The 17,021-nt window shown below is 49.3% G+C and overlaps 1 protein-coding gene across 1 annotated transcript in view; it reads left to right on the forward strand.

Moving 5' to 3' along the window:
- The window catches only part of PREX1 (phosphatidylinositol-3,4,5-trisphosphate dependent Rac exchange factor 1), a 177,323-nt gene that overhangs the window by 59,323 nt on the left and 100,979 nt on the right, over nt 1-17,021 (forward strand). The window contains exons 2-3 of the mRNA XM_066234538.1: nt 9,418-9,489; nt 13,102-13,224. Of these exons, the coding sequence (XP_066090635.1) occupies nt 9,418-9,489; nt 13,102-13,224 (195 nt within the window). The remainder of the gene's footprint in view (nt 1-9,417; nt 9,490-13,101; nt 13,225-17,021) is intronic.

Here is a 17,021-nt window from a genome sequence, read left to right on the forward strand (position 1 = left end):
GGAAGTGAGAGAGAAGAGAAGAAGGAGAGGGGGAAGGGTAGAGAAGCAGATGGGCGCTTCCCCTGTGTGCCCTGGCTGAGAACCAAACCCGGGACTTCCACGCACTAGGCCAACGCTCTACCACTGAGCCAACCAGCCAGGGCTGGGAACTGGGATTTTAATGGGCAATCTGATATTCAGACTTAGGCCTAAATTTTCTCGAAGTCCACTGTAGGTCAAACTAAACATGCCTTCGGGCCACCAATCTGAGACCCATTAGAGAGAGTCAGAGCCCAATAGCACAAGGTACAGCAGAAATCTCTGTGGAAGGAATGGCGGATTGCTGATGAGTGCAGGGAGCTCACAGGCTGGGCCCCCGCCTGTAGAGTGGGGTATGTGTGGGGAAGAGTGTTGGCTTCCCCTCTGTGGTTCCCCTCCCCTCACTGTTGCATCAAGCCTGTTTACAACAGGTTGTAGCAACTTGGTTTTTACTTCAACTTCCTCCATGGTGAGGAGTGGGGTGGGACTGGGTGAGAACTTGGCACCCTTTTTAGGGCCTAGAAGCTGGGTAGGGATTGGTAGGGGGAGTGTTTTCCAGACAACTGATTGATTAATTAATTAAACATATATATGCTGGGCCCAGTCTTAGGCTCTGGTGATAAGTGACCTAGCTGGAAACGGGGAGAGACAGTCAGACAGACTCCCGCATGTGCCCGACCGGGATCCACCCGGCACGCCCACCAGGGGGTGACGCTCTACCCCTCCGGGGCGTCGCTCTTTTGCAACCAGAGCCATTCTAGCACCTGGGGCAGAGGCCAAGAAGCCATCCCCAGCGCCTGGGCCATCTTTGCTCCAATGGAGCCTTGGCTGCGGGAGGGGAAGAGAGAGACAGAGAGGAAGGAGGGGGGGAGGGGTAGAGAAGCAGATGGGCGCTTCTCCTGTGTACCCTGGCCGGGAATCGAACCCGGGACTTCTGCACGCCAGGCCGACGCTCTACCACTGAGCCAACCAGCCAGGGCTAGACAAACATTTTTGTCTTCTTTGAACTGACATCCTGGTGGGAGAGATGAACAATAGACTGATGATTAGACATATGTAATGTTCATAGTGGCAGATGCTATGAAGAAAACAGGGTAGGAGTAGGGACACATAATTTAGTTAGTATGGTTTTGGAAGGATGAATATGCCTCAGGGTCTTTGCACTGACTTACCCTTTACCTAATGTCCTTCCCTCAGATATCTGCACAACTGCTCCCTCACCTTAGTCCCTGAAAGGCTGCTGTCAACTAGTGGTGATCGGCACTTATTCAGTGCCAACAGTAGCTCCCAATTTGGGGCGAGATGGGTGAGGAAACTGTATTTAGTGTAAATAGCTCACTTGTGATATGGCAGGGCTAGGAGACAGCTCAATAGTGTTATAGCTCAGGTACAATACAGCACAGCTGTGAGGTGGCTCTGGGGTGAGGTAGCCAGTGTTTCAGCTTGGCCTCTGTCTGGGACAGAGGTCCACTCTGCTCCAGCCTGCTAAGACAGCTCTGCACAGGTCCAGGAAGGGGAACACAGTCTTTAGTGGACTTCCTGAGCCAGAGGGGACTTGACTTATATAATGAGAAGCTCCTGCCTCTGGTTCCTGATTGGTCTGTCCTCATGCATATGAGGACTCCAAATCCTCACAAGTTGATTGGTCCAATAAGGAGTGTCATGATTGGTCCAAAAAGGAGTGTCTTGATTGGTTGGAATGGAGCCACTCTCATTGGTCAGTGAAGATGCTAATGAGGCTATAGCTGCAAGGTCTCTTGTCCCGCTTTATTTTTCTTCATAGTGCTTATCCCTACCCGCCATTTTATTTTAAAACCTGTTTACAGTCTGTCTTTCCACTGCTCCATGAGGCAGGAATCCAGTCTGATTTGTTCATTCACTCATGCATTGTTGGCTCCTTGCACAGTGCCTGGCATATAGTGAGTGTGCAGTCAGTGCTGACTAAATGGATGAATGCAGGAATGAATAAAACCCCATGGCAAGGTATTATGTCTTTTATCTTCAGTGCCCACCTTGACTCCTGGTGCACAGCAGCCCCTGGGTAATGCTTATTGGCATGGGTGGTACCTAGTGACGGCTTTCTCCCCCCAGAATATAATCATAAGCAATTTTTTTTGTTTCCTTCCATAGTCTCCAGCCCTCCTCTCTCAGGCCAGCCCCTGTACCTCTTCTTCCAGGAAGTCTTTATAGTTATGAAGTTTTTACCTGCATCATCTTGCTTAAACCTACACAACTGCCTCTTTTTTGTTGTTTTTTGGATGAGGAAATAGACTCGGAGAAGTTCAGTGACTCACTGAGGTCATGTGGTTGGCACTTGGGGGGAGTGAGGTGCAGAGGTGTGCTGAGGAGGCAGCAGATGGCTTTGTGTGGTGCTGATGGGGATGTGGCGGCACTCTACAGTTTATAAAGCCTTTCCCCCTCAGCTCACTCCAGGGGACTTGGGAGCAGTTGATAACAGAACTGTTTTTCGGATGGAAAAACCAAATAACAATAAGTAAAAATAAGGTAGGATAAATGTTTAAAAGTCCCTGGTTAACATAGAAGGAGGCCTATAGGCTCTGGTCGCGGCAGAGCGACGCCCCGGAGGGGCAGAGCATCGCCCCCTGGTAGGCAGAGCATCGCCCCTGGTGGGCGTGCCGGGTGGATCCCGGTCGGGCGCATGCGGGAGTCTGTCTGACTGTCTCTCCCCATTTCCAGCTTCAGAAAAGTACAAAAAAAAAAAAAAAAAAAAAAAAAAGAAGGAGGCCTATAGGTAGGGTCGATGGAATTCCGGAAGTTTCCTTAGGAAATACAGTGGGTTCATGTTTATCTACATCAGGGCTTGGACTCTCTGAGGTTACTTCATATGCTCTACTGTCAGCTCCTGCAGTCCTTGGCCTGGTGGCTTTGTCTGTCCAGCAGGACAGCTCCTGTGCTTACATGGCGGACCGGAAGTGCCAGGGGGTTAACACCTCTTTCCTGCCCTCCAACCAACGACCAACAGGACTGGTGTATGAATGTCCCAGGTCCCTCACCCCTGGGGGATCGCTCAGCAGTGTGTGTGCTCTAGACTGGCTCCCGGCCCTCAAAGGAATCGAATGCTGTCATCTACCTTGCCACTTGCTTGATCTCATTCCCTGTATTGGTTGTCCTTCCCTGCAGTCCTCTCCTAAGTTAACCACTTGCACTCAAATGCTTATCTTGGGGTTTGCTTCTGGGGAGCCAGCGCAAGGCCCCCATCATGGTAAATCTGCTAAAATGTGCCCACAGGCCACACTCTCTGTATATATGCAGCTACAATAGAGCGAGCTGGTTGGTACTTGGCTCGCTGACGTGGCTTATGCTTTATAGACATTGAAATCAAGAGGTATTAATGATAACAGCACAGTTTTCTTTTCTGAATTTGGAGCCAGCACGCATATTTTTTAAGGCCTCTGATGTTTTTGTAGGTCGAGGAATGGTGCCTCCAATGCCGAGGCCAGGGGAAGGGGCCCGCTCTTGTTCAGGGCAGCATGGAATTAAAAGTGCCTGCCCCTTCCACACTCATTTGTTGAGCACTTAGTGGGCGCCTCCAGTGGTCCTGGCACTGAGCTGGATCCGGGGGCTCCCAGGGTGGGGGTGCAGGGACACACAGCCAGGCTGTGTTGGGTTTGATCCTCACTTTAGCACCTTGAAAGGTGTGGCCCAGTTACCCAGACACGAAGCCTGGCCGTCTGACCCCAGAGCTGATTCATGTCCAGGTTCCTCTTTCCTAAAAATGGGATCCTCACCGCACAGCTTGTCGGATTGTAGGAAGGACAGACAAGCAGGTCATCACCACCCTGCTGAGCTGATTTTTATTGAGCTCTGCTCGATGCCAGCCACTCTCTCTATGCCTCATGCACAAGCCACTGCCTTCTTGCAGGGGGCAAATGGGCAAAAAGGAGAGGAATAGATAAGTGCAGGTGGAAGTAAATGCTGCAGGGGGAGAGGGGGAAGGAGAGGATAGAGCGGAGGGAAGGGTGGGCTTCTGCTTTCAATGGGCCATGGGGGAAGGCCTCTCAGAAGTGACATTTGATTCTAAATGGGAATGAAATAAGGGAAAGGCCGTATGGATATCTGGAGTCTTCTAAAGGGAACAAACAGCAAGTGCAAAGGGCCCGAGGAAGGACTGTGGTTGGTAGGTTTTTGGAACAGTATGGAGGCCTCAACTGTAGCTTGTCTTTACTGCTTGTAGGAAGAAATTTATCCATTAAAAGATAAAATACAATGCAGTGTATTTGTGCGGTTACTATAGAATGACATGAGTTATGTATAATATATATATAATTCATAATATACTATTATCTGAGATGTGACATAAAGGATTAAGTTTAAAGTTATGAAGGAATGTTATTTTTTCTCAGTTTCCTCCGGTACAACAGCTGTAACTGACTATACAACTTTTCTAGGAGATGATGACTCAAATCTGAAATTTGGGTCTTTTGGGAGAGCCAGTTCTGGGCCTGTGACTTTTTAATCCCAGCACAGCCCTTCCCAAAAAGGGTGCTTGCTGAGAATGGAGTGGGCAGGTTTTTAATCGCAGCCTGGGTGGTGGTAGAGGCTGCAGTTGGGGAAAGGTCTAGTGTTCTGTCCCAGGCTGTGAAAGCACCAGACCAGCTTGTGGGGGGCTGGCCAGGATGGGCACCTTCCTGGGGGGGGGTGCTTTGTGGTTTCCAGAGTCAACACAGAGAAGGAGGGGGGTGGGCAGCTCAGAGGCTGCACTGCAGAAGGAAAGCCCTGTCATCTCATATTGCCTGGCTCCTGCTCCGCTCTGCCTGTGGACGCCGCCCTCTTTGCACTGGAACACGTGTTCCCCAGGAAGAGAAGGCAGACTAGCCTCCCGAGGGAGGTGATAATTGGGGAAAGGTGCTGAGGAAGTGGTAATTGGGGTAGGCAAGAAAGAGCCTAGTACATTTAGTAACCTCTCCTGGCCTCCCCCCCCCTAAATTAAATCATTTATGTTACAAAAGAACTTTTGATTTCAAAGGAGCACATTCATTGTAGAATGTTGGAAAAAACAGAAATGAAGAAAGAAGAAAATTGAAATCACCAATAATTCCACTCTCAGAGTTGGGTTTCATAGCTATAGCTAAAGCCCAAATAACAGTGCAGTAAATGAGATGGAAGCTTTTTCCTTTCTTACTGAATTATAGGCAATTCTGGGTAGATATGTTGGCTCCACTGCCATTAGAGACATCAACTGCTTCTGTATTCTTACTTCATCCTCTTCAATGTATGGCTTCTACTTCATGGTACAAGATGACTGCTGGACCTCCACAGTCAAATCTGCTATCTAATCACATAGATAGCAAATCACATTTGCTATCGAATCAGTAAGAAAGAGGACCAGCAGAAGAGAATCCTTGCCTGCTTCTCCCTTCAAGGGTACTTTAAAGTAGTTGCACATAATACATCTACTTATGCCCTGCTAGAACCAAATTTAGTCACACGGCCACACCTAGCTGCAAGGGAAGCTAGGAAATACAGCCGCTATACTAAAATCTGGGGTTCTATTTCTAAAGGAAAAGGATAGGCTAGATATTGGGGGACAGCTAGTAATCTTGGCCATCTTCTCACACAGTTACGGTGTTCTATACTTTTTTTCTCTGTGCTTATGTAGAAATAATGTATTTAACCCAAATTATATTATATTTTATGTACTCTTCTGTAGCTTGGGTTATTTTCACAGTTAGAGATACATCAACAGCCTTTTTTCATATCATTAAATGGACTTCTGCAAACCAGTTTTGGTATGATTTTCCTTTGTCGAGATGGACAGCTAAATAAACTTCAAGTGATAGAATTATATATCAGATACTGAAATTAAATATTGACTCCATGTGTGAGATTTCTTTTTCCCTGTGAGATAAATGCCCACATCTTGAATGGATGGAGTGAAGGATTTGGGCTTTGAAGGAGCCAGTCATTGGGCATTTGGGGGTCTACTCAAACTCTGGCCTGTGCGGGTTGCTTAGAGCAGGCTGTGCAAAGCCGCCCTTTGCTGTTGTTACTACTATTTTATTATTATTACTTGGACTCAGGCTCCTGCAATTCTGTGGCACTCTGCTTCCCGGGACCCCTAGCCACCCAGACCATGTGGGGGGATGGGGTTCTCAGGGCTCCCCTTTCCTTTGTCCTTGCTAGTCTGGGACTGCCTTGCTTCCTATCTCTCCTCCCTCCTAACCGGTCCCCTGGCCCTCTCAGGTTTCGCATTATGTCTGGTGAGGTCACCCTGGCCAAGATGGGGGTGTCCTTGGGGGCATCTGAGCCTAGTCCTCTCAGCGATCAGGTTGCCAGCATTGGTCTCAGAGAGCGACTTTAAGGCTTCTTTATGTCCTTGTTCCTCTAGGGAGAGATTTGCCCTGCCAGGACTGTGGTCACAGGTTCCAGACAGATGGTGGTTCCCCAGGGGCACCCCACAGGGCAGCTGCTACCTATTTTATGCTTATCCAGTGTGTCGTCTCCAGTTACTCACCGGTGGTGTGTGTGGGGGACTCATTGCCAGTGCCTGTATTTGAGGCTCAGCTCTGCCCCCTCTGGCTGGGTGGCTCTGGGTAAGCCAGCAGCTGTGGGTGCTGGTGGCCGGAGGTGGTGCTGCCGTGCCCTACCGGCCAAGTGTGCGTGTCGATGTGGATAAATGTGGAAGATGTCATGAATGGGAAAAGCAAGTTACTCAAAGCACGTCATTTGTAGGAATGTGTGTGCCATCCAACATGTAAAACAACAGTAGTTATTGCTTCTTGATTCGCATGTGTGTGGTAGGTGAGCAAAGCACCCATCACCAGGGCCAGTGGTGCCTTGCAGGGAGGGCAGGTGCAGAGGTGGTTCACCTGGTTCTCCTCTGTAATGATCTGTTTCTTCCTCTTTGCGGGGGGGGGGGTGATAGTCACATGCTGCATAGGTAAAGTGAACTAACCCTAGACGCACAATGAGGAGGCTCTGCACATGTATTCCTTGGCATACCCACCTCTCTGATCAAGGAGAACATTTCCAGCACCCCTGAGAGCTCCCTTGTGCCCCTTCCTGGTCTGTACCTCCCCAGATTTGATGTTTCTTTTCTTTTTTCTTTTTTGTATTTTTCTGAAGTTGGAAACCGGGAGGCAGTCAGACAGACTCCTGCATGCGCCTGACCGGGATCCACCTGGCACGCCCACCAGGGGGCGATGCTTGGCCCATCTGGGGTGTTACTCTGTTGCATCTGGAGCCATTCTAGCACCTGAGGCAGAGGCCATGGAGCCATCTTCAGCGCCTGGGCCAACCTTGCTCCAGTGGAGCCTTGGCTGCAGGAGAGGAAGAGAGAGATAGAGAGAAAGGAGAGGGGGAAGGGTGGAGAAGCAGATGGGTGCTTCTCCTGTGTGCCCTGGCCTGGAATCGAACCCGGGACATCCACACACCAGGCCAACACTCTACCGCTGAGCCATTGGCCAGGGTGATGAGTTTCTTTTTGAAAATGGTTTAAAGCAAATTTGGCTTAATGCTACAATTTGCCCAAGCTGGGCAATGATGCGTATGTGGGTGTTTGTTAAAATTATCTTTTTCTGGATCCTTGATGTATTTCATCCTCATCCTCATAGAAAGAAGAAGAGGACTTGGGCCGATGTGGGGCAGTGGCCCAGGCTGAGGTGTGGCACGAACACCGCATGGACAAAGAGTCCATGGTCAAAGCCGAGTCTCGGGCAGCCCTGGAAGTCTCCAGAGCAGTCTCATCTCAGCAGGAGGTTTCCAGGATGAGAAACCTTTTGGCCTAGTGTTCCAAAGCTGTCCGGGCTGGGACAAGGAGCTGCCCCAGAGGGTCCCTTCAGCCCCCGCCTGCATGGACGGCATCGGCGCTGCCTGGAAAAGCCGGTCGTGTCTTGGGTAGCATGAGGCTGGGCCCAGAGCCCCTGCCTGCCCATTCTTTCCGGGTCACGAGCTGCCCATTGAGCCCATCACACTGGCCTGTTTGCGAGGGCTCCTCTGTGGGTGGCCCGAGCCTCTCTTTGTCCCAGTACAATAGTGGTGGCTCTGCTCGTGTGAAGAAACCGGGACAGGAAGCCCCGATCTAGGTCAGCCTCACTGCACACCCCGCTTCCTGCTCTCCTTGGCTGTGCTCGGCCAGGTGGCCTTTGTCTCCCTCCAGTCTGAGGGGGCTGGAGGTGGGATTTCCCAGCAGCCTCATGGGTCCTGTTCAAACAGCCTCTAGGAACTCTTGTCCCCTCCACCCATTATCATTTAAAAAGAAAAATCCAGCAGGCTACCAAGTGACCCAAGTTGAGGCCCCTGCTATGTGTCAGGCACTGTGCCAGGCACATTCTCTCTCCTCCTTTGATTTCTGAGTACTTACTATGTGCCAGGCACTAGTCTAGGCTGTGGAGTGACAGCTGGGGACAAGGGAGGCATGGTCCCTCCTCTCATGGAGTTCCCATTCACTTTATCCTGATACACCCTGAAAGGTAGGACAGTATTACTATGCTCTTTGTATTTGGGAAGAGTAAACTGGGACTCAGCGAGGCTACTATTCTCCTCTGAGGTCACACACACAGCAGGAAGTTAGGAGGACTGCAGTTTAAACCCAAATCATCCGTTTCCCAACCTGGCTGCTATTGTTGTTGGATTAGGGTAAAAGTTCATCCCAGCCGGGTTCCCTTCTTGTCTCGGCCTCTGCCTGAGGAGCTGGTGTAGATTGCTTAACTTCAGTCTTTTCACTTGTCAGATATGCTCTTAATGCATGATGGGAAGGTGATAAGTGCGTGAGGACAGGAGGGCCTCTTGGAGGTGACATTTGAGCTAAGGCCTGATGAATAAGAAGGAGCTGGCCCAGGGGAGAGCTGGGGGAGAATATCCTGCTGTAGGAAGAGCATGGGTAAAGGTCCTGCGGAAGGAATGTGCCTGGCAGGTGGAAGCAACAAAGAAAATGAAGGTGTGGCTGGAGATTATTAAGGGGTGGGAGGATGGAATGCGGGAAGGTGAGTTCAGAGAGATTAACTAGGACAAGGTGATGGGGACCTTATGGGCTGTGCAAGAATTTGGACTTTTTTTAAGTGTCATGGAAGCCACTACGCTTTTTGTATTTTTTACTTTTGAGCCATGTGAATGTGTTATTATTTAGCAGTTACTTTTTTTTTAAAGGAAAATGAACTGCAGTCCGAGAGGGACCCATGGTGATGAAGCAGATGTGAGGACATTCCTGAGGGCAGGGCTTTGCTGTGTTTTCTGCACAGGGCCTGGCGTAGTAGATGCTTAGTAAACATTTGTTGACTGAATGCAGAGTATGTAGTTTTTTCTTATTTACTGCCCGGGTCCCTGGACTGTGGTACTTCCCAAGTCCTAGTTGGCGTTTGAACTTGTGACCCTTCTTTTGGGCCATCCTCCGGGAGGTCGAGGCGTGGACACTCACGTCTTCCTGCTTCTCTCCTCCAGGCGTTCCTGCATCGCATCCGGCAGAACGTGGCGGACTCCGTGGAGAAGGGCCTCACAGAGGAGAACGTCAAGGTGTGGACACGTGGGTCGGCCCCTTTGCAGACTGCCCCTGCTTCCTCCCGGGGACAATGCTCCGAGGGAGTCTGGGGCGCAGCCACCCTGGTGGCAGCTGGCTTTGTCTCCCTGCAGCCCCTAGAGGCCTCTCAGTCCTGGGAGCAGACTGTGCCTGGTGGATGTCAGGAGGACTCAGCCCGAGGCTTTCACTCCCCGATTCTTTTTCCCCTTGCTTAATATGACCATCCTGTCTTCCAACCTCCTCGTGCCAGGTTCCCTGGCTTCCAGCCAGCAGAGAATCCCTTCCCAAGCGCCCCTGGGAACCTGAGACGTCCCGCCGCCCTCCCGGCAGCCCCAGCGCCTGCCCTGCACTGGGCACTGAATGTCGAGGCAGGGTGGATGAATAATTGGGTCCAGGCTTCGTTTTGGCAGTGGCTCTGGGCAGTTTCGGGACGATGTCAATAGGCCCTCTGTGTGCCTGGTGGAGGCCCCAGTGTTCCCTGGGCCTGGTTGTCTTGTGTGACCTCACTCTCTGGGAAGCCGCCTTCAGTCCTTGGGGCTCCAGGGTCCTGGTCCTAGGGGAGAAGGGGAGACAGGGCAGGGAGGGAGTCAGAGGGACTGGCATGCACAGCACACAAACGACTTGGTCAAGCAAGATCCGCCCCTCACTCACATGTCCTGATTAATCTGGACAGGGACCTTGCACATCGATAATTCTGAGCCCAGTTTTTTGGTTAAGAAAGCTGAGGTTTAGAGATGTAAAAAGACCTGCAGGGTCACCGCATGGCTGGCTGGTTGGTCCCTGCTAGCGCTGGGATTGGAGCTTTTATACATTCTTTCATTCAGCAGGTATTTACTGAGCACCTACTTACTGCTTATTACATCTATTTATTACAATCTACTACAACTTAAAAATTATTATAATTTTAAATTGCAATTTATTGCAGTTTTTTTAAAAAATTACCTTTTTATGAGGTGTAACTCACATATAGTAAAGGGTGTGATCCGAAGTGCCGGCTCCTCTCCGCCCCTCCCAGTGATTGCCCCCTCCCGAAGGATAACTGCTGACGGGTTAGTGTCAGTTGGTTTTGCCTGTCCTTGAATTTTATATAAAAATGAGCTCTTTCGTCATGTCTGGCGTCTTTTGCTCACTGTTATGCCTTGAGATTGACCCATGTTGTGTGTGGCCATGATCCAGTCTTTTCATTGCTGTGTAGTCTTCCATAGTATGGTTGTACCACAGTTTACTCCTCCATTCTCCTGAGGATGGATATTTGAGCAATTTCCCAGTTTGGCTACTGTGACCATTCTTGTTATGTCTTTTGGTGGACACAGGCTCTCATTTCTTTTGGGTGTAAACTCAAGAGACTGTATTTTGAAATTTTATAGCCATTCCTTGAAACAAGTATTAACAGGAGCATCTGTCATATGTCTTTGACATAAGCAAAGGTTCAACCATGTGATCTTGACAGAATGAGAGAGAGAAAACTAACTAAACAATGGGGGTGATTTCTTCCAGCCACTTCTCGGGGTGAGCGTCCCCCCAGGACGAGGCCCTGGCGCTGTCCGACTGCAGCAGTTGAAAAGTGGTCTTCAACCCCTCAGCCTTCCCTGTCCACCCTCTGGCCATCTTCCTCGGCAGACTTTCTGGTGCATTTTCTGGGTGCATTGGGCTGATCTTGGTTCCTTTAGTTCTGGACTCAGATGTCACCTTCTCAGAGTGGCTGTCCCTGGCTTCCATATTTAAATTTGCAAACTCCTTCTGTCCTGCCCTGGGACTCATTTCCTGTTTTATTATTTTCTTATTGCTTCTTACTACCTAGAAAACGATAGTTATTTGTTTGTGGTCTGTCCTCTGTCACTAGACTGTCACCTCCATGGGCGCAGGCACATGTCTGTTCCCTGCTGTATCCCCAGGGGTTCTAAACAGTACCTGGCATGTAGTAGGTGCTCAGTGAGTACTTGCTGAATGAATGCATAAGAAACCCTAGAAGGAACCATAAACCAGTAGTAACACTGGTCACCTTAATCTACTGTGGGTGGGGAGTGGGAAGGTAGGTGGGAGAGGGACTCCTCATCGTATTTACTTGATTATGTTTTGATTTTTGATTCATGTCAGTGCCTTCTTCAGAATTAAATTGAAACTGCACCTGTTTAAGAAGATTTGACTTTGAGTGCTGGACACACAGTGCAAAATACAGATGATGTATACTTGACTTGTATACTTGAACCCTCTATAATTTTATTAACCAATGTCACCCCAATGCATTAAATAAAAAAGGATGTTTTCCTTTAAAGAAACAAACACATAAACAAACAAACAAACAAAAAAGGAATTTATACAGTTCAAGAGGACCCAGAATAAATAAAAGCCTCCCCTGGTTTTCCTTCCCAGACGCTGTTCCAGTTCCCAGGAGCCTCCTTGTCCAGGTTGTCTCTGCTACTGCCAGCACAGGCAGGAGTGGCCTTTCTGTGTGTTGTTTTACATAAATGGGCCCACACTGGGATTCTGTTTGACACCATGATTCCCAACAATATATATTAAGGATCATTCCAGGGGTCCATATCCATATATTAAGATTCTGCAGATTCTTTTTATAGATGGCATAGTATTTCAGTGTGTGGAATGTAGTTAACTGCAACCGGTCTCATTTATTGAACTATTTGATGAGCCCTCATTAATGAACATTTGGCCTTTCCCCCAATCTTTTGCTACTGCAAATAAGGCTGCAGTATGTGTTTGTGTCCACCCACCTGGGCACAGTTACCACTTTGTGCTGGATGATTCTTTGTGGTGTGGGTCTGTCCTGAGCACTGTAGGATGTTCAGCAGCATCTCTGGCCTCTACCCACCAGATGCCAGTAGCATCCACTCCCCTGCCCCCAGTTTGTGACAAACAAAAATGTTCCCAGACATTGGCAAATGTCTCTGGGGAGGCGAATCGCTCCGAATTGGAAATGACTGATTGGAAGGTCAGATTCTAAAATGAAGACTTGCTGGGTGAGAGTGTATGTGCATCTCAAGCTTTATAGATTCACAGGGGAAACGGGCGCTCATATATTGTTTGTGAGAGTTTAAGCAGCATATGTAGAACACCGTCCCCTATTGTGTTTTCTTCTACCATCTCATTTTAATGGGTGCATTGAAGTTCCTTCATTATTTTAAAAATCAGCCTTATGGTTAGACATGCCGGTTGTGGCCAGGTCAAGACTGGGATGAATGTTTGATATAGTCTTCTCTGCTTGCTGAGTATATGGCTCAGTTCTGCTGCGTACTGGACTGTGTGACTTTGACAATGGTCATTATTTTCTCTGAGCCTCCATTCTTCATCTACAAATAGGGGATAACAGTAGTTTCTACCTCATGGCGTTAGAGTGAGGATTAGATGTCATATAAAGTTCTTAGCACAGGATTAGGCATTAAGCCTGTTTAGTTGATACCGATAATATTTTGTGTTACTAATCATTATTTCCATTAGTGGTGGACTGGCTCCAGTGTGCATGAGTGAACATTTCACCACACCCTCATGTGAACTGGGGGTTATGTATTTGTTTTTCTTTTTGTGCTTGATTTTGTTCTCCCCTTCGGGCCTTGATTAATGCTGTCCTTGGGCCTCACTTTTCCTCACAGATCCTGTTCTCAAACATCGAAGATATCCTGGAAGTTCATAAGGATTTCTTGGCTTCCTTGGAGTGTTGTTTACATCCGGAGCCCCAGTCTCAGCACGAACTTGGGAAGGTTTTCTTAGAATTCGTGAGTAGAGCGCTCTAGCCCCTGTTGGAACCCACAGCTTTTGGGAACTGGGCTTCTCCCCTGATTGAGAAGTAGGGATAATCTATTGGATATTTTGCTTCTTTTTTGTTTGGCGTCTGTTCTCTTCTAGAGTATTAGCAGCATGAGGGCAGGGACTTTGTCATGTCCAGTGCTCTGTTCCTGCATCAAGAGTAGCATCCAGCCCTAAGATTACTCAACAGGCAGGCAACGTGAGAGAAAGGTTAAACCCAAGGTCTTGACCCTATAGGTGCAAGAGCTCGGATTTGAACCCTCCTAATGGCAAAGCCAGAATTCATTGATTCACACACTGTTTGTAATTCCTGCAAATCTGGGGACCCCTCATATTATAATTGGGTTCATCTTTTAAGAAATAGATTCGCTTGTAAGAAAAACTAAGACATTTAAAAAGGGAAATTTGCATCATCATTGGAAATGGAAAATGATCGCTATAATTAGAAGGTAACCGTAAAAAGAAATGCAATAGAAACCAAAGTGAGTTACCGCATTCTGTCTAGAAACTCCCCCACCTGGGTTTCTGAGCCTGAGGCCTCCCCTTGGTTTGATCCGAGGGAAGATAAGCCGTGTTAGATGGTGTTTGAGTCATATCACACTGAACGGAGACCCCTCCTTGGGTTCATTGGAACAATTGCAGAAGGAGTCAGCTTTCTTCCTGTGCGATTTGGTGTTCTAAAGTTAAAATCATTTTTGAAGAAAATGAGGATCACAGTGAATACTTTTTAAAAGCAGCCATTGCTTTAGGTTGGGTTTCTGGAAGCTGGAGATTTGCGAGCAGGTGGTTGGAAACAGTTGAAGGAGAGGTTGCACAGTTGCCATTGGGAGGGACTCTGGGAGCTGGGGTGGCTCTTCAGGTCGCTCTGAATTGCAGCAGTGGGGGTGGGCCTCTGCACCCCGTGTTGCCCAGGCCTTGGATGTGGGCTGTTCTGGGAGTGTGTAAAGCCTCAGGCCCAGTGCAGTTCCCGAGGAAGGACTCAGTGGGGGTGGATGGTGCCTCTGTCCCGAGGGAATCTGTGTGGCTCATCAGCATCCACTACAACCCCAGGGCAGGGTCTCCAGGCCAGCTTCCTGCCCAGGCTTGTCCACTCCCTGCCAAGGCGGCATTGGGTCCTGAGATGGTTGTCGGGCACAGAGCTCTGCAGACAGACTTCTCCAGGAGAGGAAAGGCAACATCAGACCTAGTGAGGGCCCTGGCTGACAGGCCAGCTCACGAGTGGGTGCCATCCCAGTCAGTGGACAGGGGGAGAATCCCTCACTCTCAGACCCAGCCACTACTACTGACATGCTCACCAGCGAGCCCCGGGTGAAGGCTCTCTTGGGGCTGGGTCTGCTTTCAGTGCTTTATGTGAATGAATTCATTAAAACTCCACAACAATCTGAAACAGTGGGTACTGTTATTATACCCACTTTACAGATGAGGAAACTGAGGCCCAGAGAGGTTATGTCATCACACAACCTTACACAGCCAGTATGTGTTAGAGCCAGAATTTGAGCTCATATAGTTTGGCTCCAGGGTTTGTATATTTCACTATCTTACATGATCAAGTCTCCTGAGATACATACTAAGCATGTACTGTGTGCTAGGCACGCTACTAGGCCCTGAGGATGCTGCCCTGTATAAGACAGACATGCTCCCTGCTGTGATGAGGCTCAAAGACCAGAGAAACGGAGGGTAAGGAGGTTGACAGAGGCGGTCATTTCAGATGGGGACGCAGGTTGTGAAGAACATTAAAGCAGATGTGAGAAGGAGTGAATTCACCCAGGGTTGTCTGACACTGGGAAGTTAGGGATAGGTGGCTACAGTTAGCAAATTAAATCACCCAGGACAGTGAGCAAATTTGGATTTCAGGTAAATGACAGATTTTTAGTATGTCTCATGCAGTATTTCAGACAGACTTATACTTAAAAGTTAAGTATTTATCTGAAATGCAAACTCAGCTGGGTGCCCTGTGTATTATCTGGGAACTCGAATCAAGGTGGGCCTCTGTGAGGTGGTGAGGTGGGCTGACCTGGGGGAAGGGCAGGGTGCCCAGGCCAAGAGCAAGGAGGCCATGGTGGCTGGGGCAGAGGAGTGATGGAGGGGGTCAGGGATGTCATGGGGCCAAGCCCAGGAGCATTTTATGCCGAGTTTTTAGCAGGAGAGCAGTGAGGTCTGAGTTACGTTTGAGCCCCTCTGCCTGCAGCTTTGTGGATAGGTTAGGGAAACGCTTGCAAAAATGACATTTGGATTTCAGGTTCCCCTGCCCACCAGAGATGTCCCCATGGCCAGCTCCTTCCTTTGGCTGAGTCTCAGTCTTTCTGGGTGTAAAGTTAGTGGCTCGGAGCCAGTGGTGTCTGTGGAGCCAGTGTCACCCTCCCATCCCCAGGTACTGTGGACAGCAGCCACCACCTCTGACATTTTTTGAGTCCCCCCTGGGGGCCTAGACCCTCTCCCCAGCTGTCCCCTCTTCCTCCTGCACAGCCCAAATGCACAGTCACGCGTTCCCTGTCCACCACATCTGTGTGTATACAACTGTTTGTTTCTTCCTTGCATAACAGTCAAAGCTCATGTGGGGCCCCTAGGAGGAAACTGAACACTTGGACTCTTAGCTGTTAAAAGCTGCATTTCCACACGTGCCGGGTCTTGGGCCTGAGACGCAGCTGGGTTTGGGCTCATTGAGAGGACACGGGAGTGACGGAACTGGGCATGGTTCTGAAGAGGGGTGTCGTCATTTGCTAAATTTAACTTCTCCAAGCCTCACGCCTTGGTCCCCTGCCCTTTTCACAGGCTGAAGGAGAGGATGACATTGCAGCGTGTCAGAGAAGAGGCTCAGGGGATGAGGAACGACACAGTTGGGGCGATCTTATCGCTTACTCCCACTCCTGCCTCTGTGGCAGACATCACTAATCAATCAGAGAATTCTGCCTCTGTGCTCCCTGGGGGGGCCTCCAGAATTCTTCTCACCAGTGTTGCAGGCAGCAGAAACCGTTAATTGGGGTTGGCATATGAGAATAAACAGATATGTTTCTGCTTTTCTAGTCCAATCCCTGCATAGCACAGGTGTAGATGTACAGGGAGACCCTGTCACCCACCTCACCTGGCTTGGGTCCCTTTTTTCATTTTCTTTTCTTTTTCAGAGTGTGCATGTATCAGGACAATCTTTACTGCAAGTGATGAAAACATCAACTCAGATAGGGTTAAACAAAAAAAACAAAACAAAACGACTTTATGGTTCATACCAATGCAATGATCAGGAGTTTGCTGGCTTCAGTCATAGCTGGAGCCCGGACTCCATGTGACGTTTTCAGGGGTGGGAGGTGGCAGATGTCTCACGTGGTGGCAGAGGCGGCCCTCAGTATTTCAGGCTGGCACTGACAGCTCAGCAGCCACAGTTCAAAGAGAGCTTCTCTTCCCATTGATTTTTAACATGAATCCTGGAGGGCTGTCATTGGCCCAGCTTGGGCCGCTATTGTCAGGACAGGGACCGCTTTGATTGGCTTGGCCTGGGTGACGTGCTCACCTGTGGTGCCGAGGAGTGGGCTCCGAGTGGAGCAGGGGTTCCTCCAGGGGAAGAGTTGGGGGCTATGACCCAAACACAATGGATGCTGGGTGTGTAAAACAACAGATGTTCTGATGAAGAGCGGAGGCTGTGGTTGTGGTGGAACAGGGACTTCTCGGAGGGAGCACGGGGCTGGCTTGATGGCTGTCGGGCTCCTCTCAGGTCTTCTCTCTGCTTTCTTGCCTTTATTTATCAGATAGTCATGGTGCCTGCTCTCTGCCA

The sequence above is a fragment of the Saccopteryx bilineata genome, chromosome 6, assembly GCF_036850765.1.
Source record: "Saccopteryx bilineata isolate mSacBil1 chromosome 6, mSacBil1_pri_phased_curated, whole genome shotgun sequence".
Classification (NCBI taxonomy): domain Eukaryota; kingdom Metazoa; phylum Chordata; class Mammalia; order Chiroptera; family Emballonuridae; genus Saccopteryx; species Saccopteryx bilineata.